Genomic DNA, 26,626 nt, shown 5'->3' with positions numbered 1-26,626 from the left:
AGAGTGGGCAACCTTGTCTTGTTCCTGATCTTAGTGGAAATGGTTTCAGTTTTTCACCATTGAAGACGATGCTGGCTGTGGGTTTGTCATATATGGCCTTTATTATGTTGAGTAAAGTTCCCTCTATGCCTACTTTCTGCAGGGTTTTTATCATAAATGGGTGTTGAATTTTGTCGAAAGCTTTCTCTGCATCTATTGAGATGATCATATGGTTTTTCTCCTTCAATTTGTTAATATGGTGTATCACGTTGATTGATTTGCGTATATTGAAGAATCCTTGCATTCCTGGAATAAACCCCACTTGATCATGGTGTATGATCCTTTTAATGTGCTGTTGGATTCTGTTTGCTAGTATTTTGTTGAGGATTTTTGCATCTATGTTCATCACTGATATTGGCCTGTAGTTTTCTTTCTTTGTGACATCCTTGTCTGGTTTTGGTATCAAGGTGATGGTGGCCTCGTAGAATGAGTTTGGGAGTGTTCCTCCCTCTGCTATATTTTGGAAGAGTTTCAGAAGGATAGGTGTTAGCTCTTCTCTAAATGCTTGATAGAATTCACCTGTGAAGCCATCTGGTCCTGGGCTTTTGTTTGTTGGAAGGTTTTTTATCACAGTTTCAATTTTAGTGCTTGTGATTGGTCTGTTCATATTTTCTATTTCTTCCTGATTCAGTCTTGGCAGGTTGTGCATTTCTAAGAATTTGTCCATTTCTTCCAGGTTGTCCATTTTATTGGCATAGAGTTGCTTATAGTAATCTCTCATGATCTTTTGTATTTCTGTAGTGTCAGTTGTTACTTCTCCTTTTTCATTTCTAATTCTATTGATTTGCGTCTTCTCCCTTTTTTTCTTGATGAGTCTGGCTAATGGTTTATCAATTTTGTTTATCTTCTCAAAGAACCAGCTTTTAGTTTTATTGATCTTTGCTATCGTTTCCTTCATTTCTTTTTCATTTATTTCTGATCTGATTTTTATGATTTCTTTCCTTCTGCTAACTTTGGGATGTTTTTGTTCTTCTTTCTCTAATTGCTTTAGGTGCAAGGTTAGGTTGTTTATTCGAGATGTTTCCTGTTTCTTAAGGTGGGATTGTATTGCTATAAACTTCCCTCTTAGAACTGCTTTTGCTGCATCCCATAGGTTTTGGGTCGTCGTGTCTCCATTGTCATTTGTTTCTAGGTATTTTTTAATTTCCTCTTTGATTTCTTCAGTGATCACTTCGTTATTAAGTAGTGTATTGTTTAGCCTCCATGTGTTTGTATTTTTTACAGCTCTTTTCCTGTAATTGATATCTAGTCTCATAGCACTGTGGTCGGAAAAGATACTTGATACAATTTCAATTTTCTTAAATTTACCAAGGCTTGATTTGTGACCCAAGATATGATCTCTCCTGGAGAATGTTCCATGAGCACTTGAGAAAAATGTGTATTCTGTTGTTTTTGGATGGAATGTCCTATAAATATCAATTAAGTCCATCTTGTTTAATGTATCATTTAAAGCTTGTGTTTCCTTATTTATTTTCATTTTGGATGATCTGTCCATTGGTGAAAGAGGGGTGTTAAAGTCCCCTACTATGAGTGTGTTACTGTCGATTTCCCCTTTTATGGCTGTTAGTATTTGCCTTATGTATTGAGGTGCTCCTATGTTTGGTGCATAAATATTTACAATTGTTATATCTTCTTCTTGGATCGATCCCTTGATCATTATGTAGTGTCCTTCTTTGTCTCTTCTAGTAGTCTTAATTTTAAAGTCTATTTTGTCTGATATGAGAATTGCTACTCCAGCTTTCTTTTGGTTTCCATTTGCATGGAATATCTTTTTCCATCCCCTTACTTTCAATCTGTATGTGTCTCTAGGTCTGAAGTGGGTCTCTTGTAGACAGCATATATATGGGTCTTGTTTTTGTATTCATTCAGCCAATCTGTGTCTTTTGGTGGGAGCATTTAGTCCATTTACATTTAAGGTAATTATCGATATGTATGTTCCTGTTCCCATTTTCTTAATTGTTTTGGGTTCATTATTTTAGGTCTTTTACTTCTGTTGTGTTTCTTGCCTAGAGAAGTTCCTTTAGCATTTGTTGTAAAGCTGGTTTGGTGGTGCTGAACTCTCTCAGCTTTTGCTTCTCTGTAAACGTTTTAATTTCTCCATCAAATCTGAATGAGATCCTTGCTGGGTAGAGTAATCTTGGTTGCAGGTTTTTCTCCTTCATCACTTTAATTATGTCCTGCCACTCCCTTCTGGCTTGTAGAGTTTCTGCTGAGAGATCAGCTGTTATCCTGATGGGGATTCCCTTGTGTGTTATTTGTTGTTTTTGCCTTGCTGCTTTTAATATGATTTGTGTTTAATTTTTGACAGTTTGATTAATATGTGTCTTGGCGTATTTCTCCTTGGATTTATTCTGTATGGGACTCTCTGTGCCTCCTGGACTTGAACTATTTCCTTTCCCATATTAGGGAAGTTTTCAAGTATAATCTCTTCAAATATTTTCTCAGTCCCTTTCTTTTTCTCTTCTTCTTCTGGAACCCCTATAATTCGAATGTTGGTGCGTTTAATGTTGTCCCAGAGGTCTCTGAGACTGTCCTCTGTTCTTTTCATTCTTTTTTCTTTATTTTGCTCTGCAGCAGTTATTTCCACTATTTTATCTTCCACCTCACTTATCCGTTCTTCTGCCTCAGTTATTCTGCTATTGATCCCATCTAGAGTATTTTTTATTTCATTTATTGTGTTTTTAATCGATGCTTGATTCATCTTTAGTTCTTCTAGGTCCTTGTTAACTGTTTCTTGCATTTTGTCTATTCTATTTCCAAGATTTTGGATCTGGGAAATAGAATCTTGGATCATCTTTACCATCATTATTCTGAATTCTTTTTCAGGTAGACTGCCTATTACCTCTTCATTTGTTAGATCTGGTGGGTTTTTATCTTGCTCCTTCTCCTGCTGTGTGTTTTTCTGTCTTCTCATTTTGCTTATGTTACTGTGTTTGGGGTCTCCTTTTCGCAGGCTGCAGGTTCGTAGTTCCCGTTGTTTTTGGTGTCTGTCCCCAGTGGCTAAGGTTGTTTTAGTGGGTTGTGTAAGCTTCCTGGTGGAGGGGACTAGTGCCTGTGTTCTGGTGGATGAGGCTGGATCTTGTCTTTCTGGTGGGCAGGTACACGTCTGGTGGTGTGTTTTGGGGTGTCTGCGGACTTTTTATGATTTTAGGCCACCTCTCTGCTAATGGGTGTGGTTGTGTTCCTGTCTTGCTAGTTGTTTGGCATAGGGTGTCCAGCACTGTAGCTTGCTGGTCGTTGAGTGAAGCTGGGTGCTGGTGTTGAGATGGAGATCTCTGGAAGATTTTTGCCGTTTGATATTATGTGGAGCTGGGAGGTCTCTTGTGGACCAGTGTCCTGAAGTTGGCTCTCCCACCCCAGAGGCACAGCACTGACTCCGGGCTCCTCAATTTGGGATGATGTGTTGTCTATTCATGTATTCCACAGATGCAGGGTACATCAAGTTGATTGTGGAGCTTTAATCCGCTGCTTCTGAGGCTGCTGGGAGAGGTTTCCCTTTCTCTTCTTTGTTCTCACAGCTCCTGGGTCTCAGCTTTGGATTTGGCCCCGCCTCTGCATGTAGGTCGCCGGAGGGCGTCTGTTCTTCGCTCAGACAGGACAGGGTTAAAGGAGCAGCCTCTTCGGGGACTCTGGCTCACTCAGGCCGGGCGGGAGGGAGGGGCACGGAGTGCGGGGCGAGCCTGCAGCGGCAGAGGTCGGCGTGACGTTGCACCAGCCCGAGGCGCGCCGTGCATTCTCCCAGGGAAGCCACCCCTGGATCCTGGGACCCCGGCAGTGGCGGGCTGCACAGGCTCCCGGAAGGGCGGTGTGGGCAGTGACCTGCGCTCGCACACAGGCTTCTTGGCGGCGGCAGCAGCAGCCCCAGCGTCCCCCGCCCGTCACTGGGCTCCGTGCTTTCAGTCGCGACTCGCGCCCGTCTGTGGAGCCCCTTTAAGCAGCACTCTTAATCCCGTCTCCTTGCGCACCAGGAAACCAAGAGGGAAGAAAAAGTCTCTTGCTTCTTCAGCAGCTCCAGAGTTTTCCCGGACTCCCTCCCGGCTAGCTGTGGCACATTAGCCCCATTCAGGCTGAGTTCTCGCCGCCAGCCCCAGTCCTCTCCCTGCGCTCTGACCGAAGCCCGAGCCTTAGCTTCCAGCGCTGCGCGCCCCGGCGGGCGAGCAGACAAGCCTCTCGGGCTGGTGAGTGCCGCTCGGCACCGATCCTCTGTGTGGGGATCTCTCCGCTTTGCCCTACCCAGGTATGTGGGGGGTTTCTTGCCTTTTGGGAGGTCTGGGGTCTTCTGCCAGCGTTCAGTAGGTGTTCTGTAGGAGTTGTTCCACGTGTAGCTGTATTTCTGGTGTATCCGTGGGGAGGAAGGTGATCTCCGCGTCTTACTCTTCCGCCATCTTACCCGGAAGTCCTCCCCACTGTGATTTTAACTTTGGAATGTTTATTTACTTCTTAACTTATCCATAACTTCAAGTTTAATATTCACAAATACAAAAAAAAAGTAAAAACTTAATTTTAAAGATTTCTTTACTTTTATTAAAGTATCCATGCAATGGGCAGCAGGAGGCAGCAGAGGTTTTATAAATATGTTTGAAATTTTAATATCACTATGGCAGGCATTCAACCAAGTGGTTTGACTTCAGAATTCCAACTAACTTAAAAATAGATGTGTTATTTTTCTCTTCTGCTGACATAGACATCCATGTGTCTTTACTGGGAATTTTGGCTTCAGGTTCTTTGCAAATCTAAGATACTCAGATTTTAACACTTGGCACAGAAAATACTTCAACATCAAGGCAAGACGCTTTAATTAATAATGCTAATTTTGGTACTGTATACAAAAATCCTAAAGCCCAATAGTCAAGAAATCAAAATATATATACTTAATCTGAAAAGGTGACCTAGATTTAAAACAGACTTACATAGCAAGAAAACCAAACTGCTAGTCTAGACACTGTAATCCTCATTCTTGTTGTATAGGAAGATTTCAGACTATAATAATAATACTGCAATTACAAAGTCTAAACATTCAAGAGCAATAACCTAATCAATGACCTGATTTACTCTAAAAAGACAGTTAAGCAAAATTTGAATACTTTAGAAAAAAATCACAAAAATTTAACTATATAAATATTTCTGGCTAAATTTACTACATGCCAAAAGGAACAGAGAGATACTTTAACACGTAATCATCTACCCTATCAGATACTAAACTTGGGGATGATACAAAATAAAAAGGCAAGAGTCAGTAACTTCTTTCCTCACTGGGATTATAATTTAAAGAAAGAGCAAATAATGCTATTTTGCTACAAATTAAATTTCAATACTGAAAGTTTATGGTTTTAAAAAACATATAAACATTTGGTGGTGCTGGGCCACAGCAAGTGCCTCTCAATGGTCTATGAAACTCTTAGAGAAAATAAATTTAGTATGCACAGAAACAAAACCAGCTGTGAAAAGTACCTCATTCTTCAGATATACTTCCTAAATAAATATACTCTGAAATTTGCAAAAAACATCTTAGAGGAAATAAACTTACGTATACGAATAAACTCTTCCAGTAAAATTTTTTTCATTTACTAATTTTAGGATTTAACAACATTAAGGGTGGTATATTTCACTTAACATAATGGAGGTACAGATTTTTTTACAATAAGAATTAAGGGAATTAACAGATTTTTCTGACCACTGATTAACTTCTTTCACTCTTCCTTGTCATTTGCAAGATCAAGATTCTCAGCTTGAACTAACCCTGACTTCTATGATTAACTGAGATGAATCCAAGTATTACAGACCCCAAAGTAAATGGCAAAAGTTTTTTGAAAGACCTAATAATTCCTTTGCAATTTGTTATTTACAATCTATAAATATCCTAACACATATTTATTTCAGTAGATAACCTTACTCCACAGAGAAAAGAGTCCATTAGGTATGAACTCCTTCAACTGACTCATCTAACACAATACACACTGAATGGTACCGACACTCACCTTTATCTCTCCCATTACAGAAAAACTACTACTCCCTTAATTCAAAGCCTTCCTTGTTCCATTCTCACTCGACCTCCAGAGATCTTACTCCATTAATTACTGTTCTGTTCTATTCTTATCTTCACACCTTTCTCATCCTCTGTACATTAGTTCCTTCCCCTCTGTAACATAAATGCAAAACTAAGCTCTTGGTTTCATTTTTCTCCTTTAGGTAGGGCTACTTTACTATTCACAGCAAGGGTTTTGACAGACATGTGCATTTATTTACTTCTCTTATTTACTTTTTATTCTACTGTAACCTTTTTTGAAAAACTTTTAGTTTGAAGATAATTTCAAAAAGTTCAGAGAAGTTGAAAGATATACCTACCTGCATATCCTTTACTCAGATTCACCTATTATTAACACTTTACCCCACTTTTTTTTCTGAACCATTTGAGAGTAAGTTACAAACATCATGGCCCTTTACTTCTAAACACTTCAGTTCTACCTCAATCTTGCTTCTATTCTAATATTCCTTCTATTCTAATGTTCCTCTAATACTGCTTTTACTAGGTCACTAATGACTTACTAACTGCTAAACCAAACTTGGACTTTTTAATCCTTATTCTGCTTAATCTGTGATCTCTTTTCTTTTTGAAGCTCTCCATTTTCCCAGTTTCCGTGTGACAACTCCCTCTCCTGTATTTTCTCATACTTTCCAGCTACTCCTCATTCTTTTCCGAAGTCGCTCCTTCTCTCTACTCTTAGCTCATCTCTTTTAGTCAGCAAACCCCATGTTTCTTCCTTTGTCTATTTTTTTTCCCTGAAATCTCCCATTTTCCTGCATGATGTTGTCCATGTCTACCGCATTCAATTCCCATATATGTTGATGGCTACCAATACATAATCTTTCCTGCATTCCAGACATTTGTTCCTAACTAATCTACTTACTAGATGACAAACCAAACAAATCCAAAAATAAATTTTCCATCCTCTCTCACCCCCAAAATTTGTTCCTTCTTCCTATATTCCTCCATTTGGTAAATGGTGAATCCACTTATGTAAGACCCAAATACGGCCACCCCCAGCTTTCTCCGTTTCCCTCACTGTGCACATCTGTCACAGAAAGTGACTCCACTGTCCACACATTCTTATAATCTCTCAAATCTTCTTTCTTAACATTGATACTGCCTTAGTTTATACCCTCATCTTTTCTCTCCTAGGCTATTAAAGTATTCATCTAAATATTTTTTCTCCCACTGCTCCAAATTCACCCCCTACACTGCCACCAGAGAGTCCTTTCTAAATGCAAACTGGAGTATGCTACTCTTCTTGTCCTTAGGTGCCTTTCCATTTACTTTTTAGGATTTAAAAATAGCATAAAAGTTTCATCATGATTTGGCTTCTCTCTATCCTCTAACCATCAACTCACAATTTCCAGGTATGCATTCCAGCCTTTCATATAACAAACTAGCTGTATCCTTCCAATATGTGATAGTTTCTCCTGGCCTTGTGCTTTGGAACATGTCATTCCTTCTGTTTTGAATGTAATTTAAGGCATTTGACATTCTCCCCATTAGTGACCCATTTTTAAAAGAGGAGCTAAAATAATGTAAGTGGCATTGTGGAATTTCGAAAATGTTCCCAAATAATACCTTTAGGCAGTGTAGGTATGTTTGTTTGCAGCAGAATCCATAAATATAACAGGCTACATAATATCTCTATCAATGAAAAACTATCAGTGAGATAATTACAATGGCATTGTTATAGATTTTAAGTTCTCTACCATCACATAAACTTGTACAGACTAATTCTGAAAGCTGACTTAAATGTCAAACAAAATATGAAAATAAAAAAATTTCTAAGGGGGCTTCCCTGGTGGGGCAGTGGTTGAGAGTCCGCCTGCCAATGCAGGGGACACGGGCTCGTGCCCTGGTCCGGGAGGATCCCACATGCTGCAGAGCGGCTGGGCCCGTGAGCCATGGCCGCTGGGCCTGCGTGTCTGGAGCCTGTGCTCCGCAACAGGGAGAGGCCACAGCAGTGAGAGGCCCGCGTACCGCAAAAAAAAAAAAAAAAAAAAAAAAAATTTCTAAGGTTTCTTAACTTTGTAAAAGTCTTTTACCTATGGATAGAAAGTGATTCTTCAGGTCAATAATATAAGTATACCCCCATTTTATAATTAAGAAGTAGGAGAAATCCAAGAAAATCATACCAAGCCACAAAAAATTAAACTGTGCCTTACTGAAAAAAAGGAAAAAATCCATGCAGGGCCAGTTTTTAGCTTGGAAAAAAAAATTCCTATACCCATTTTAACATGTTCTCAAAGACTAGGGGAGGGAAATACACATACAGATACCATAAGGCATGAACATTAATAAAGTTTCCCTAAGCAAACACTAGCTTAAATAACTATGGTAGGCTTTGAAGTTTATTAAATAAGAAATAATTTTAATGTAATGCAATTTATGTAGTTAAATAAAACATGGGGTATATAAAACCATAACAAGATACCACTTCACACCCACTAGGATGGCAATTCTCCAAAAAAAAAACCCAGAAAATAACAAGTATTGATGAGGATGTGAAGAACTCGGAACCTCTGCACTGCTGGTGGGAATGTAAAATAGTGCAGCTGCTGTCGAAAACAGAATGGTGGTTCCTCAAAAAACTAAACAGAGCATTGCCACAGGATCCAGCAATTGTGCTTCTGGGTATATATTCAAAAGAACTGAAAGCAGGGATTTCAGCTATTTGTACACTAATAATATACATAGGGGCATTATACACAATAGCCAAAAGGTAGAAACAACCCAAATGTCCATCAACAGACGAATGGATAAACAAAATGTGTTACATCATATAATGTAATATTATTCAGCCTTAAAAGGAATGAAATTCTGATACATGGATGAACTCTGAAGATGTTGTGCTAAGTGAAATAAGCCAGTCACAAAAAGACAAATACTGCATGATTCCACTTATATGAGGTACCTAGAGTAGTCAAATTCAAAGAGACAGAAAGTAGAATGGAGGTTGCAGGGGCCAGGGGAGGGGGAAATGGGGAGTTGTTTAATGGGTACAGTTTCAATTTGAGAAGATGAAAGAATTATGGAGATAGATGGTAGTGATGATGGCAAAACAATGCACATGTACTTAATAACAGACAATTGTAACTTAAAAATGGTTAGAATGACAAATTCTGTGGTGTGTATTTTACCATAATAAAAAAAAATAGTTTTAATTGGCTACATACATACTATTTAATATTAAGTGGGGAAACCCAGAACAAAGCTATTATAGCAATACACTCCTAACCATCGAAATTTCTATGACCTTGTGTTTTTATTAATATCAGGAAGCAAGCATCATTTTATAAAGAGCACTGAATTTGCAGTTATTGTTCAATTTTTACTGACTTCTGCTGTTGATTTCTGGCCAGCCTTTTACTGTTTCCTGTAATACTTGGTTACCAGACTTTTATCAGATTTTTTAAACAGGCGAGACATTTTATATGGGAAAGGAAGGTTATTTCCTTAATATAAGTGTTTCCTTCTGATATTATACCATTTGATGAAAACAAAATAATTAAACATTTAATCATATTCAATATCTTCAACCTGAAAAATAATCTCCACAAAAGCCTTAAGGATGATAAAGACTAAAAACAAACTTTAAAATGTGTTCTTCATGGTTATTTTTTATCGTGAAAAATTATAGCTCTTCTAATCCTCTGAATTCTAAAATTTGAAGACAATGACTTTGATTCCAACCTCAATAATCCCCTTGCTCATCATTTTCCTTGATCCCTGTTCCCCAAATCCTTCAGGTATAACCTCTCAGTAACAATGCTGAATTCTGTATACAAACATCAAATTTTCTTTGCTTCTGGGCCACTATGTGTTGCTAACAAATCACCTATAATAATGTCACACCATCACATATTTATTGTTTCCAAAGTGAACTTTTCTAGCAGGCTGTTTATCAATTTTTCTATCTGTCCTTAACGCCTGTGGTAGACATTAGGACTGTGCATACATATTGCAGTGCACCAGCAAATTACCCTTTTCCACCCTCTTTGAAATTAGGCCTGGCTGTTAAGACTTGCCTTGGCCAGTCAGATGTGAGTGGAAGCACATTTATCACTTCTGGGTTGAAAGTTTTAAGAGCTTACATGTGATTCACTATGTTGTGTCCCCTTCAATCTCCTCTTCCCCCAGTACTGCAATGATCAGAGAAGTACTGGTAGAGATGGAGTCCCATTAGCCTCAGGCCCTGAGTGATTACTAGGAAGAGATTTCATGCTGACATTCACAGGACATGTGCTGTGAGCAAGAAACAATCTTGTACTAAGACACGGAGATTTTCAAGTTGTTACCACTGCACAGCCCAGAACCTAGCCTAGCCTGACTGACACACTTCCTCTTTTTCCTATTCCCTGAAGTAGCTATTCCCATCTTTTAAGACTTCAAGCATAAACTCTCCCAGCTTCCATCCTCATTACTCATAAACTTATCAGTAACAGGACTGTCCTTAGCTTCTTTACTCATAATACCATGATTTATTCTTTACTGCTACTATGATAATATATTTAAATAAAATTTTTACCTTCCAAGTAGTTTTTGCTCTGTTGGGAGGTATAGTTCATACGATCTATGTTTAGATTGCTTGTCTTAATCTGGTTGCTAGAAAATAGAATAAAACACACACCAAACACATCAGCTATAATGGATTATTATTTAGTTTACCCCAAGAAAAAGAAAGGAAATAATATTTGCTAAACAATTATTATATACCATGTGCTGTTCTAGGGGATTAATGTACATTATCAATTTACATCTCACAACTTAAAATACTTAAAAGGAGCTATTATCCTCATTTTTCAATAGGAGATTAAGGCTGTGAAAGTCAAATTAATTTGCCCAATAATTAAAATCCAAGCCTATCTGATTACAAAGTCCTGATCTTTCTAATACCCTAGGCTACCCCTTTTGAAGAGGTATTATGAAATTACCCTTCAAAGTAAAAAAGCTTCCCAAGTCTTTATTACAGTGATTATTTCGGTAAAACATGAGTGGTCGCTTTTTGCAAATCTGGCTTTTCAATAATGAATGTAATAAAACACCAGCTAACATCAAATTAAGATGCTTTAGATCGATTAAGAGCAGAAATAGTGGCTAAATTGACCTAAGTGGCGGACATGTTTTAGAGGTTACACAGAGAACTGCAAATAGACTGCTAACAGTAATATAATAAATGATTTCAGAATTAATTAAGAATTAATTGAACACAAACTTAGTTATTTGGCTGTATTCTTTAATACTTGCTAAAGGAAAAATATCTCTTTCATGGAACTGGGTTGTGACAGAAGAAAATAACCCCAGTTCTGAGCTACAGATGTTAGAAATGGGATAATGAACATTAACTAGGTTGAAGAATTAAACAATTAGCTTAATGACTGAGATACACCAATTTAAATCTATGGTTTAAAACCTGTAGTATATATACATCAATAGTTTTTAGTGGCAACAATGATAATGTATTTTACTTTCTAAATTTCCCCAAAATAAACAGTTGTTATTCTGGGAATCAAGAAATAACTATTAAAAATAGAAACTTGATATATCAAATAACCTGCAATATCCCAGGATACTCTGAGCTCAAGCTCTTTCCTTTTCATTTAACTGACCCCAACCTTTGAAAGTTACTTCAAATAACTAAAAAGAGAGAATGGTGGGGGGAAATCATTCATATAACTTGTGTATTACCTGAAGGATGCGGCTTCTTTAACACCACTGATATCCATCACTGTACCATTTCCATCGATAACAGGTGAGTCCAAATTAGCAGAGCCATTACTGATATGATCACTGCTTTCATATCCAGACTCTGTCCTTTGCATCTGCCAATTGTCACCATGAACTTTAGTTTCTTTGAGGGCGTTATTTTTCTCTGCTCCTTTTCCATTAAATTCAAGGGAACTCCTGCTTCCTGTTTCTTGCTTCATTTCATCTTCATATATAGTCATTAAACATTTTTGCTTTGGATTCTCTTTTGGACAACTGTTAAAACTCTGATCTTTGCTACATTTAGATTTGTTACTAATATTTGATTTATGTCTTGGACTATGCTGCCTTTTTTCACTTTCATTAAAAATACTATCGACATTTAATGTTTCTCTCATAGGTTTCCAACCTCGATTTCGGCTTTTAGTGCTGCCATTACAGCTGCTTCCTTTATCCCTAGAATCTTGGCTACTGTCTGTATCATATCCAGTACCACTGTCACTCTTAAATTTGCCAGTTATTTTCTCTCCTGAAGCAAGAATCTGGGATTTACTTGAACTTAATGTTTGTGCAGAAGCTCGACTCTGATGGGCAATTCGGTCATGCTTACACGGTCCTTTTCCTTGAATATGATATAGATGTGGATTCCCATATTGTCTAAAGCCATTTGGGGCAGGAGGTGATCCAGACTTGAAATGTGGAAGGTCTTCATCAACCAAATCTTTAAAAATAAATAGGTAAATAAAGATACAAATGAACTACTCTTCAGAGCCACTTTTTAGTCACAAGTCAAATACCTTGTTTGAGAAGAAATGTTAAACAGTAATAAGTAAATCATAACATAAATGGTTATATAATGATTTTTAAAAATGCTCTCTAAAGTAGATCATAAGATAATTAAAGCAATTAAAAAAACTATTCTATCTCATTCATAATTAATAAAAACCATAAAAATAAAAGTATTTCCCACCTATTATATTGGTAAAGATTTAAAATGTATTAAACCAACTGCTGTTGGAAACAGACATCTAATCACTGTTGGTGGGAGTGCAGACTGTCACTGTATTTTAGGAGGACAACTGAGCCACACCTACCAAAGTTGAAAATAAATAAACATACCCTAAAGCCAGCAATTATTCTGAAAGAATTTTATGCTAATGGCTGTATGCAAAAAGTACCTGTGAAAGGATTTCACTGCAGCAAGAATCTTAAATCAAGTTCTAAAGTCTAGCAATATCAGTTAAACTATACTATGTCCATAAAGAAAAGAGCATAAAACCATAAAAAGTAAGACGTGCTCATAATGAACTGGAAACTATTAACAGTGGAACAGAGCGAAGGTCAAGGGTTGCAGGAAAAGAAGTTCTTTTCACTTAATTTTATAACCTTCCTTATTATTTGAATGTACCATATGGGTGAATTGAATTTATAGTTAAAAGTAAAGTTGAAACATAAAAAACACAAGTATTCCAGGCTAGAATTGAATAAGAACTAGGAAAACTTTACATTTATAGGTTTAATAGGTATAGTAAAGAAATCATACTAAGGTACATAATATCTAAATAAATATATATATAATATATAAAGAAATTATATTAAATTGTATTAAATTATAAAACTTAGCTTTAAAATAAGATTTTAGCTGCCTCTTTTCCAATGAATGCTGTAAGTTCTTAAGTTACCTCTATGTCTGCCCAAATCTTTTCTTTGTCCCCTTTCCAAATCTTTCCTTTGTGAGGAAAGTAAGTTTTTCTGTTCAATGGCTTTTAGAGCACATTCTCTGGAAATGTCTTTTATTTTTTCCCTTTGATCATTGTGACTTGACTTAACTGTAAAAGAAACCATTCTTTAATAATGATACAGATCATTTTTCAAATCGCTCAATAAAAGTACAAATTGAACTATATTAAAATGTAAGATGCTATATACTAACAAAATACAGATTAAACTATACAATGAAATCATTTTTATGCTTAACTAAAAACTCAATGTGATTTATGCTGACAATAGAGATGCAAGCTGTGTTTTAAAACTTCATGTATAGCTCTACGGCGAATGTAAAGGAAAACAAGAGAACTTTTATTGAAATAATGAGAGCTAAAGGTAACTGAGTGGTTAGTATGTGTCAGGTGCTATTCTAAGTGTCTAAACTCATTTATCAATACTTCTCTGAGGTGGGTATAATTACTATCTTCATTTTGGATTTGGAAACAGAGGCATAGAGAAGTTAAGAACTCGCCCAAGTTCACATAGCTTGTACGTGTAGAAGCAGGATTATTAACACAAATTGCCTGGCTCCAGTGTCTGTGTTCTTAAACACATACAGTTTCTAGTAAAAGTAGGTATCTTTGAAAAATAGATAATGGCTTAAGATAAGAGTATCAATAATACATAAAATGGAAAAAGTTCCATTAAGAACTTTTAAAAGCATTTATCATAAATGGTAATTGTTAATTCTGAATCTTATCACCCTTGATTAAATGGGTTACTTTTAGGGTTAGACATTATTTCATTAATATATTTAAAAGTTCCTTACAAAATCATCCTCAACGTCCACCCAATTAGAGTTTTGCATATTTCTAAACCATAACTGTACATCATGCTGTGATTGTTTCATGTTGGATCCTAATCACAGATGTTGGATTGTGAAAATTAAAGTTGTGGAATGATAATAACAAGAGAGAGTTGAATAAAAATGAGGTTAAAAATAAACTACAACTATAGTAACTTCAAACTATTGTTGCATTCACTAATACTACATTTAAGTTTGGCATATGAGCCAAATTATTAACTAAATGTTTTTCCTCTACAAGTTAACAATTAACTCCTTGAAGGAAAGGCCATATCATAGCTTTCTCTGGTGACAGTCCAGGTTGCCTCCACCCTACTACTATGTACAGCCTTGAGCGCATGGAGAAACTCAAACACTAGTCGCGTCAAACTGTTCAAATAAAACTACGGGTCTCGGAGAAATGCTTAAGTCAAAATACAAAATTTTGTTTCTACTTTTTATTTTCTCTTCATGGCCAAGGAAAGCTAGTTAAGGACTCTCCTCTTGGTCCTTACCAAGAATTACAGATTCAGTAAGTGAAGGAAGAGGGAAGCTTAACTATGAAGAGAGGGGGAAGCTTAACTATTCAAGGACAATGTAAAAATGACAATTTAAATACATACCTGTTCCTCTACTGCCACTTGTTTGAATGTGGCTCCGATTAAATGATGAAATACTATCTGCTTGAAATTTTTGATTTTCTCTCTGTTTTGTCTGATCACCAAATCCATTTTCTTTTGAATTCTCCGACTTATGAATTGAGGGCTTTTCACATCCTTAAAAAGACCAACAAAAATGTATAATCCCCTTCCTCCTCTCCACCAGCAGAAGAGATATTTGAATCACCTTTTCAGACATTTTTAATAATATAGAGAAAATTACTTAAAAACTTAGAGGACTGACATCTTTTAAGGACTTCTACATGCTTTGTAAGGCATTCAAAAATGGCCTTGCTGATTTGGACTTTTCCAGTATACTAACTCACTTTAAATCTCAACATTTACTGCTAGTAAGAGCTACCAGCCAAGTATCCCCTCCTGTGTTTGTGTGACCATAGTCGTGGGTGGCTGCTGAAGGTGCTTCTGAGGCCACAGATGAGGAAAGGTTTCTTTATAAAGACTAACTCTAAGTATTAGAATTTTCCTGAACTCCACTTTACTGACACTAAATTTTGAAATTATCTTCAACATTCATTTCATATTCAGTATATTAGTATTCCTAGTGTGATTGTGATAACAGAAAAACACTAAAAAGAACTTTTAAACAATTACCTATATTTTCTGCAACAGATTTATGATGTGACCAGTTGATGACATGCCTGAGTGCATCTTCAGTGGAAACTGCTGTGCCATCTGGGTTTGCGTAAAACAAAAGCAGTGGTTGGAAGTGGCATCGGATACACTTGGAGACCACATCTTTCCATCTAGTTCCAACCTTAAAAAATTACAAATGAATAGAAACAAAACAAAACCTTGTAATCAATGTGTTACATGAAAAGGCAGAGACTGAATTTCTTTGTATATTAAAAAATTTTAAAGACACTCAGACACTAGCAGTTCAACTGTTCATCATACTATATGATTAATTTTATTTTATTTAGTAACTAGTCTAGATAAAAATCATATAAACATTATCATTAAAAAACTGGTAGGCAAGATTGTACACTTTCTATATCAAGATCTAGATTATCAAATTTTTAAAGGCTTTATTCATACATGTTGATTGACTTTTGACAAAGACTTCAAGCAATTTAATGGGGAAATGTAAGAGTCTATTCAACAAATGGTGCTGGAACAGCTGAATGGCCGTATGAAAAAATGTTGACACCATTCCACTAAAAGCACAAAAATTAACTCAGAACGAGTCTTAAAAAACCTATAAAGCTTATAGAAGAAAACAAAAGAGAAAATTTTAACAAACTTGGGGAAGGTAAAAATTTCTTAGATAGGACATCAAACGAATCACAGAAGAAAAAATTATAAAATGGGTTTCATCAAAATGAATTAATAAGTTCTGCTCTTTAAAAGACACCATTAAGAAAATGGAGGAAAAAAAAAAAAGAAAAAGCCACAGACATCTAATAAAGAACTGGTGAGCAGAATAAAGAATTACTATAACTCATTAATAAGATAATCCAATTTGAAAAATATACAACACATCTGGACACTTCACCAAAAAGACATAAGAATGGCCAATAAGCACATTAAAAGATACTCAAAACATTATTAATCATAAGGGAAATGCAAATTAAAACCACCGTGAGATAACATTATACATTCACTAGAAGGGCTAACGTTAGGATGACTACCAGCGTGTAGTGCTGCTAAAAATGTGGAGCAACTGGAACTCCCAGTACACTGCTGGCAGGAATGTAAATTGTACAACTGCTCTGGAGATCAATCTGCCAGTTCCTTGTAAAGTTTAACATACACTTACTGTACAACCCAGAAATTCCACTTCTGGGTATTATCTGAGCGTAATAGAAAATAATATGTTCACGCAAAGACTGTTCATACCTCTAAAGGTAAATGGATAAATTGTTACAGTCATAAAATGTAACACAACAATAAAAATGAAGCACTGATACACACAACATGAATGAATATTAAAAGATATTATGCCGGTCAGTCCCTTTAGGCTCTGCCGCCGCTGCTGCCCCTCTGCCAGAGCTCCGGCGCCACCTCAGGCCGGCGGTTCTCCGCGGAAGGGAGGGAGCGAGGCGGCTGACGGGGGCGGCGGGGACCCCCCGGCAGGCTGGCCGGCGGTCCTGCTCGCTTGGTGGCGGCGGCTGCGTCTCGTCTCCATGGGGTCTGCCCGCGGCGCCCGTACACTCTAAGGTGGACAGCAGGTTGTGCGTTTGTCAGAACATTTCCACTGCTGTACCGAGGGCACACGCATCTTCAGTGGGACTTGGAATTCATGGAGAATTGCCTTTGTGAAAAGCTGGCATAATTTCTTTAAATTTCATCTCTTAGCTTCCCATAAAGATATCAAGAAACCATGAACAACTTTAGTAATGAAGAGTTTGACTGCCATTTCTTAGATGAAGGCTTTACTGCCAAGGCCATTGTGGACCAAAAAATTAATGAAGTTTCTTCTTCCGACGATAAGGATGCCTTCTATGTTGCGGACCTGGGAGACATTCTAAAGAAACATCTGAGATGGTTTAAAGCTCTTCCTCGGGTCACCCCCTTTTATGTAGTCAAATGCAGTGATAGCAGAACCATAGTGAAGGCCCTAGCTGCCACAGGGACAGGATTTGACTGTGCCAGCAACACTGAAATCCAGTTGGCGCAGAGTCTCATGGTGCCTCCAGAGAGGATTTTCTATGCAAATCCTTATAAACAAGTGTCTCAGGTTTAATACGCTTCCAATAATGGAGTCCAGATGATGACTTTTGATAGTGAAGTTGAGTTGATGAAAGTTGCCAGGGCACATCCAAAGGCCAAGTTGGTTTTGCGGATTGCCACGGATGATTCCAAAGCAGTCTATAGGCTCAGTGTCAAATTTGGTGCCACAGTCAAAACCAGCAGGCTTCTTTTGGAACGGGCGAAAGAGCTAGCTATTCATGTCATTGGTGTCAGCTTCCACGTGGGAAGTGGTTCTACTGATCCAGGGACCTTCATGCAGCCCATCTCTGATGCCCGTTGTGTCTTTGACATGGGAGCTGAGGTTGGTTTCAACATGTATCTGCTTGATATTGGTGGTGGCTTTCCTGGATCTGAGGATGTAAAGCTTAAATTTGAAGAGATCACCAGTGTAATCAACCCAGCGTTGGACAAGTATTTTCCATCAGACTCCGGTGTGAGAATCATAGCTGAGCCAGGAAGATACTATGTTGCATCAGCTTTCACACTAGCAATTAATATCATTGCCAAAAAACTCGTATTAAAGGAACAGACAGGCTCTGATGAAGATGAGTTGAGTGAACATTTATGTATTATGTGAATGATGGAGTATATGGATCATTCAACTGCATCCTCTTTGATCATGCACAAGAAGACCCAAGACTCTTCTTGGGTCTGCAGAAGAGACCCAAACCAGATGTGATGTATTATTCATGTAGCATCTGGGGACCGACCTGTGATGGCCTGGATCGCACTGTTGAGCGCTGTAACTTGCCCAAGATGCATGTGGGTGATTGGATGCTCTTTGAAAACATGGGTGCTTACACTGTCGCTGCTGCTTCTACTTTCAATGGATTCCAGAGACTGACATCATCTACTATGTGATGTCAGGGCCAACATGGCAACTGATGCAGCAAATACAGAACCACGACTTCCCACTCGGAGTAGAGGAGCAGGGTGTTGGCACTCTGCCTGTGTCCTGTGCTTGGGAGGGTGGAATGAAACAGCACCCAGAAGCCTGTGCTTCAGCTCATATTAATGTGTAGATACCATTCTTGTAGCTGTTAACTGTGAGTTTAGCTTGATTTAAGGGTTTAGGGGGGACCATTTAACTTAATTTCTGCCAGTTTTGAGATGTCTATGTAAATAGGGTTGGCACAGATGCAACGATGTGTAAGACTAGGTGATGGGGTCACACTTATCTGTGTTCCTACGGAAACTATTTGAACATTTGTTTTACATGGATTTTTATTCACTTTTCAAACATGCTACTAAAGTGTGCCCCTCAACTGCTGAGCAAGCATTTGTAGCTTGTGCATTGGCAGAATGGGCCAGAAGCTTAGTGTTGTGACCTGTTTTAAAATAAATAAATAAAGTATCTTGCAATTAAAAAAAAAAAGATATTATGCCTAGCAAAGGAAGCCAAACACAGAGAATGTCTATTGTAAGAGACCATTCACATAAACTGTAGAATGAGATCAATGATTTCCTGGGACCCAGGGTTGGGGACAGCAAAGGGACGTGACACGATTTTCTGGAGTGATGAAAACGTTCTATACAATGATTGTGGAGGTTAAACAGGCATGTATACAGTTGTCAAAATGCAAACTATACACTTAGAATGGGTACATTTTAATGTTTGTAAATTATATCTCTATACAGTTCATTTAAAAACAAAACAAAACCAATGAAACAAAAAACAAAGCATTCTAGAATATTAGCTTTTTATTAGAGAAGGAAGGGGTCTTTAAAAAAATTTTCTGAGGAGTTTGTTCAAATTATACATTTTTAGCTGTTTACCCTCTTTACCTGGGATTCTGAGATACTTGAAGAACTAGAGTAGTTTGAAAACAAAACAAACCTGAAACTCAAAGAGTGACTACCCAGTTCTTCCTTCAAATTTTGACAATTTAAACTATAAGAATGCAAAATAGGAGTGCCAAAATGTTGCTGCATACTGACTCAAGAAGGAACTTCTTAATAAACTGCCATATCAAAGTACTAAGTAATTCAAGCAAAGTGTGGACTTAAGAATATGAATTTCCAAATTTTTTCACTGGCTTTATTGAGTATAATTTAATAAAATAAAACCATCCAATTACACTGTACAAGTCAGTGAGTTCTGATAAATGTCTACAATCATGTAATCCTCACTTCCAAAACTCTCCCTGTACCCCTTTGCAATGCCTGGCAACCAATGGTCTACTCTGTCACTTTATTTTTTCCTTTCCTAGAATTTCATATAAGCAGAATCATATTATTTAGCTGTTTGTGTCTCACTTCTTTCACTGAGCGCAATGCTTTTGATATTTTTCTACATTGTTGCATGTATCACTAGTTCATTCCTTTTTATTGCTGATGATTATATTCCATTGTATGGTTGTACAACTTCTTTATCTATTCACCTGATGATAGACATTTGAGTTTTTTCCAGTTTTGGTTACTATGAGTAAAACTACTATGAACATTGAAGTACAAATTATGTATGGATACATGCTTTCACAGGAGTGGAATTGCTAGGTTGTATGATAAGTTTATGTTTAAATTTATAAGAAACTGACCAACTGTTTTCTAAAGTGATTGTTAAATTTTGCTTTTCCATCAGCCTCACGAGAGTCCTTGCCAGCTCTTGGTATGGTCAGTCTTTTTAATTTTAGGCATTCCAATAGGTGAGTAATGCAATCTCATTGTGAATCAAATTTGTACTTTCTTTGTGCTTAATGATGTACTGAATATCATTTCAAGGGCCATTCATATGTCTTCTTTGGTGAACTGTCCAAATCTTTTGCCCACTTTTTAATTGATTTGTCTTTTTATTATTGAGTTTAAGAGTTCTTGGGCTTCCCTGGTGGTGCAGTGGTTGGGAATCCACCTGTCAATGCAGGGGACACGGGTTTGAGCCCAGGTCCGGGAAGATCCCACATGCCACGGAGCAACTAAGCCCATGCGCCACAAATACTGAGCCTGCACTCTAGAGCCCGTGAGCCACAACTACTGAGCCCACGTGCCACAACTACTGAACCCCGTGTGCCTAGAGCCCGTGCTCTGCAACAAGAGAAGCCACCGCAATGAGAAACCTGTGCACCGCAACGAGGAGTGGCCCCCACTCGCCGCAACTAGAGAAAGCCCACGCACAGTAACGAAGACCCAACGCAGCCAAAAATAACTAAATTAAATACATAAATTTAAAAAAAAAAGTTCTTTATATATTCTGAATATAGCCTTTATTAGATATATGCTTGACAAATATTTTCTCCCAGTCTATAGTTTGTCTTTTCATTCTAACAGTACCTTACTGAAGAGCAAAAGTTTTGACAAAGTCCAATTTATCAGCTAGTTTTATGGTCCATGTTTACTGACTGTTATCTAATAAATCTCTCTATAGCCAAACAGCAGTTTTAACCTTCTTATCTGATATGTCTACTTCTGTCATTTTTGGTTTTCTTTTTATCTTAAGGCAATTTAATATCAGATCTGGCCTGGAACTGACCTCCGAGATCGGTTATTAGTATGAACCCTCATTTTTGAGGAGCTGATGATGAAGTTGCTGAGAGAAAAGAAGGTGTGCTCCATTTCCCTACTCTGCCTGCTCACCCCATTTCATGTGATTTGAAGAAGTGAAATGGCAGAGAAGGTCTGTTGTTACTGATATTCCTTCAGGGCATGGGTCATGTCTTCCTACTTCTTTGTATATTTGGTAATTTTTTAGTGAATGCTATTTTGAAATGGCATATTGAAATTTCACTGAATTTTACATTTTTGGCTATTGAACTATTTTGTTTTCCTTTTAAATTTCTGACATGTAGTTATGTGTTATGTCATATGGTATCATCTTGGCCCTCTGAAGGCATCATTTTAAGCTTTTTATGTCAGGTCCAGAGCAATCTTCAGTCTAGGAATAATTTAGCCCCACTATTAAGGTGCTATTTTTCTGAGGATTCAACTTGATGTCCTGTGTATCCACTCTTGCTAGTACGGATGCAAACTATTCTAGCCCCGTATGAGTTTAGGGAATTGTTTTCCAGTGGTCCCTTCTGCCACCTTGTGCTCATTTACCCTACACATGGTGGATCACTATTCAGCCAAAGATTAAAGGGAATCCCTCTGCCAATCTCCAGAACCTTCCCTCTGTGCAGCTTTCTTTCTGGCAATCTGTCCAGCAAATTTTAGCCATCTTGGTCTCCTTGAACTCTAATTTCGGTTTCCTCAACTCAGTGAGACTACTAGGCTTCGTTTGGGTTCTCCCTCGCTGCACTGCAATCCAGAAACTACCTCTAGGCAGTAGGCAGGGATCATTGTAGGGTTCATCTTGTTGGTTTCCCTTTTTTCTGTTCAACTGCCTGTCGTCTGGTGTCTAAAGCAGTTGCTTCATCTATTTGGCTTTCTAATTTTTAATACTGGAGGGCTTTAATGATGCTATTATAATTAAATTCACTTATTACTATTTTACATAAATACTTACATATAATAATTATTTTATATAATTATTTCATTATTATATCATTTATTCCTAAAAAGTAAAAATCACAATAAACATTCCAGTTAGTAAAGCGTCACTTACCTCTTTCACATTTGCATCATCAAAAAATACCCATTTGGAACTCTTGGTATGAAAAGCAAAGGCACAATAATGTCGGCTAGTGTAGCAAATCATGCCAACAAGGTGAAGTTCACTATTTTTGGCATTTTCATCAGTAACCCTATAAAAAAGCTGTTTAAAAATAATGTATATTTAATACTGTATCTTTTTGAAAATGAGGAACAATTATTTGATGAGTCATGCATTTGATTCTCTATGAAAAATATTTCTCATGCATACTGCCCCAAACTGATATTATATTAATACTAAAGACACCACATTGCACTGTTAACAGAATTACTACTTTCAATTAGTCCACAAGAAACATTAAGTCCAATAAAATGTATTTACTACAACTTAGTTTAGTAGTACAGTATCTCTAACACAGAATTTACTCTTTACATACATAAACTCAAAATGTGAGGTAAATTACACATTTCCTGATAATTCATGATTGAATCACATATTTTAACATACATTAAACATACTACCTCAAGATAACTATTTAAAAGTTTAATTGTAATATAAACCAATTCAAAATATATTAAGATAGTAAAAAGAATACTAAGAGATCAGAGCTGTAGATGAATTTTAAATCTTAAATTTTTCTAGCTTAATATTTGTATTTATAATCATTATCAAACACACACAAACACATACACACACACATGCAGTATCATATCGTCATCACTCTACAGTGATACAGGGATAGAGCGCGTGATGGTTTAGTTTGTACCTGAAAGCCATTCCTAGTCTAAGCAAGAAAGGCATTCCAGTTAGCCTAATTTGATTAACTTTATCAGAATTACATCTGCAAATTATTTCCTTTAGAAAGAAAATTTAGTTCTGAAAAACAAAGTGCCTTATAATATATGAAGATGTTTTAGAGAAATTTAAAAATAAAAAGGAAGAGAATGAAAAGAGTTGATATACCCCGGGAAGATAAAGATGTGTTGCGAGATTCCGAACAACATCCTCGGTCAAGTCAGAATGCTCAGAGTCCCAGACTAAACCAATTGTAACAATCTCTGGGCAGTTCATTAAAACACGCCGAATTTTTATTTTTTGGCCACAGTTACTCTAAAGAAAAACACAAAAGACAACTTTTGAAATTATCAAAACAGATATACCACAGGTAATGCCTTATACAGTTTGTATTATGCAATAACAATCTTAACATGTATCAGAAATTTATTTCTTCAGCATATTAAAATAGACTTCTAGCAAAGTATTTGTCTTAGTTATTGATTAAACATAAAGTTTATTTTAAATCAAAGTACTTTTCTTTGGTATTTTTGTAAATCTGTTAAAACAAGAAGTCAACCTAAAAAAAAGCAGATATAAAGCCCTTGAAGCCATTATAATGAAGCCATAATAATGTTACATGAGGGAAGAATAATACCATCTGTAATGTTTATTTAAAGAAAAACAAAAAATTTGTTTTTTGTTACAAACAAAAAATTTCTCTAAAGAGAAATTCTCTCTTTAGTCAAATGATAGACTTCAGAACTTAATCAACATATGCTACCTTAAATCCTTCACAGTGTTAAAGTTTTTAAAGAAATAAGAGCTCATATGGTATAAAGAGTTACCTAAGAAAACACTGAAAAAATAAATTCTTCAAATTAATTCCAAATATAATTAATATTTGCATGGTAATTTCTGAATGTCTATTTTCAAATTTACAAATACAGAAGCACACTAATGTTCTCCAAATTATACTTACAGGACATTTCCTATAGTCATCGGTTGTATTTGCTGCTTGCAGCAATTCTGCAAACATTTCAGGCTTAGAGCGTTCATGCCTTTCCATCATTCTTTCAACTTCATTGCTACAAAAGAAAGAAGCAGTCCCAAATCTGGCCTATGAACTTAAAAAATATCCAGTAAATTTGCATCAAAAATACTAAGTTATCAATATAGGTATGATCATTTTTTTCTGTCTTAAAACACAATTTTGTTTGAAAAATTAACCATGAAGTAAATTTCCATTAAATGAAAAATTATGATATTTGGCAGGTTATGATGAAAAAAGTTAGGTCAAGAACAGAATAAAATAACATGAAATCATACCATTGTTTGGAATTAGATGATTGAGGTAAGATGTTCCATCTGAAGGTAATTCTAAGTTAACAGTTTCTTTTACATTATTACTTAACAAACAGGGACTTGAGTTTAAACTTTTGCCTAACAAGAACAAGAAACTTTAGGAAAGGCTCCCTCTCTGGCCTAAAGTTCCCATAAACAAAGTTATTTTCAGCTAAGAGAAGGGCCCTTTGCTGATTAATGCAGAAGTCACAACCAAAGCTACTTAAATGAGGCTTGTGCCTTTTGTTCCTATTATGACTACTAACCATTTCATTAGAGTCTAGGCAGGGTATCAGTGCCATTTTGTATCCAACTTCTCCTAGAGTCAAATTTTTACATATCAAGGTATTAAGTATCTTTAAACAACTATTTAAACATTTCCAAAAAGATATATAATGTAAGCTCAATACGCCTACTAGCTTCCATTTGTGGTGCTCTGGTTTTACTTAATAGTAATTTTAACTGTCCTAGAACTGGATATATTTTACAGTTCAATGGTAAATAATATACAATATTCAATAACAACTAAAAGTACCAATTCTTCTAAAGCACTTCACAAGTAGACTAGAAAGCACTAAATCTGACAGGCTCATTCAAACTGCACATAATTGTTTTTTACAAAATTGACAGCATCAGAGTAGTGGTTAACCAGATACATTTTGAATTTGAAATGAACCCAGACCTGGGTTTCAATCTTAATTCATCCATTTACCAGGTTAATCATATTAAGCCTATTTCTTGATCAACAAAAGTTTTTGTTAAGATTAAAAGCAACAATTTATGTAAAGCCTGGAACATAGTAAGCACTGAACAACTGGTATTCAATACTTATAAAAAGAGAGAGATTATAATTAGAATTCAAATTCTGGGCTTTCGCAATTTGTGGCATGGACCAGGGAGAGACTGATGGAACTCTAATTCTTATTACCTAAGATACTGTCTCAGAGCACTGTCATTTTACACAAGAGTTTCAAGGTAGACTTAAAGTTTTACAGCTTTTAATTTGTGGTCTATCCTTATTCAAACGCCACCCTACTTTTCATACAAAGTGAATGAAACTGACTGCAAATGACTGAAGTTTAAAGAATGTTCCTCTAAATCGATGTTTCCCAACTCTGTATATATCCAAATTACCAACTTGCTATATTCTATGATCTTTAAGAAATAATGTGCTATATTCAAAATAAATCAAGGAAGTTTAATAATACAATGAAATGGATGAGCACCTAATATTCACTTTGTGCAATGATAAAAATATTGGTAGCATTTAGCAACTAACTGCTGTCCTGATGTATTCTGATTAATAATTATTGATCCATGTTTTGTCTTTTGTATTAAAGTATCTGCAAACATTTATGATCTCAGTTAATGTTTATCATACATCAAATATTTACACTCTCAAATACATGTTGCCATGTTCAAACAACTCTTATTATGTAAAGTCTAGAGATCGTTTTTTGGATCCCTAAGCTGATGTTTCATGGCTAGGGAGGGAGGGGACAGACAAGCATGGCAAATTTTTATTTCAGGTGAATGTTATGGCCTTAAACGCAATAAACCTAACAGAGGATTATTTTCACTTTTTTCTTTCTTGTCTGCTTACCCTAGCTTCCATCACTACGCAGGGACATGGTGGAGCCGACAGGAGACATGGCCACTACAAAGGTAACACCTTAGCAAAAATGAAGAAATCATGTACAATTCCATTTACCCTTGAACTTGTCATTTTAAGCTCTCCTTCACAGTTTCAAAAACTTGCTATAAATATAAATAGATATATATTTTGACAAATATTTTGTACATTTCACTGAGTGACATCTATATTTGGTTAAGTCAGAAACAACTGAAATAGACATCACTTAGTACCCCTGATGGTAGCACACTTGTTAACCTCAGAGAGTAGATATTCATATATGTTACAGTTTCATAAAATAAAGGCTCAGTGTGATCAAATACATGACTAACATCTTTGGTAAATATGCTTTAATAGGTTCTTACCATAGGGCTGTTGTAGAAATGTACCGCACAAATTCTGTAAACGGCAGAGGATCTGATGATGCTCCACAGCTACGACACACACACTGCAGGTAAAAATATATGTCTAATTTATCAATCATAAAACATAAATATAGTCTCTAATAAAACAGTTAAGCCATCTCACCTGTTCATACAGAGTCATAGCAAACTTCTGGTGAGTGATACAAGATTTAGAGGTACACATGTCTGCATCTCTGCTTGGCACTATGTGAAAATGAATCCTCTCCAATATATTTTCCTAATTT

At 36.4% G+C, this 26,626-nt stretch overlaps 1 protein-coding gene and 1 pseudogene across 3 annotated transcripts in view; one reads left to right on the top strand and one right to left on the bottom strand.

The window, feature by feature from the left end:
• Positions 1–26,626, bottom strand: part of USP53 (ubiquitin specific peptidase 53) — a 76,893-nt gene that overhangs the window by 17,814 nt on the left and 32,453 nt on the right. Inside the window, exons 5-14 of one of the 2 annotated variants that reach the window (XM_081226026.1) lie at positions 26,506–26,619; positions 26,343–26,425; positions 23,983–24,088; positions 23,190–23,336; positions 22,239–22,388; positions 15,602–15,764; positions 14,954–15,106; positions 13,462–13,608; positions 11,762–12,500; positions 10,602–10,678 (exon numbers count right to left, since the gene is read on the bottom strand). In XM_081226026.1, coding sequence (XP_081082152.1) covers positions 10,602–10,678; positions 11,762–12,500; positions 13,462–13,608; positions 14,954–15,106; positions 15,602–15,764; positions 22,239–22,388; positions 23,190–23,336; positions 23,983–24,088; positions 26,343–26,425; positions 26,506–26,619 — 1,879 coding nt within the window. The remainder of the gene's footprint in view (positions 1–10,601; positions 10,679–11,761; positions 12,501–13,461; positions 13,609–14,953; positions 15,107–15,601; positions 15,765–22,238; positions 22,389–23,189; positions 23,337–23,982; positions 24,089–26,342; positions 26,426–26,505; positions 26,620–26,626) is intronic. The other variant, XM_081226027.1, reaches the window with a different exon arrangement.
• On the top strand, positions 16,909–19,015 carry LOC308618361 (ornithine decarboxylase-like; annotated as a pseudogene). Its single transcript has one exon. The product of its transcript is annotated as an ornithine decarboxylase-like (transcript).

The sequence above is a fragment of the Mesoplodon bidens genome (assembly GCF_964165515.1).
Source record: "Mesoplodon bidens genome assembly, chromosome: 1".
Lineage (NCBI taxonomy): Eukaryota > Metazoa > Chordata > Mammalia > Artiodactyla > Ziphiidae > Mesoplodon > Mesoplodon bidens.
This window is presented reverse-complemented; position numbering and strand designations above follow the sequence as displayed.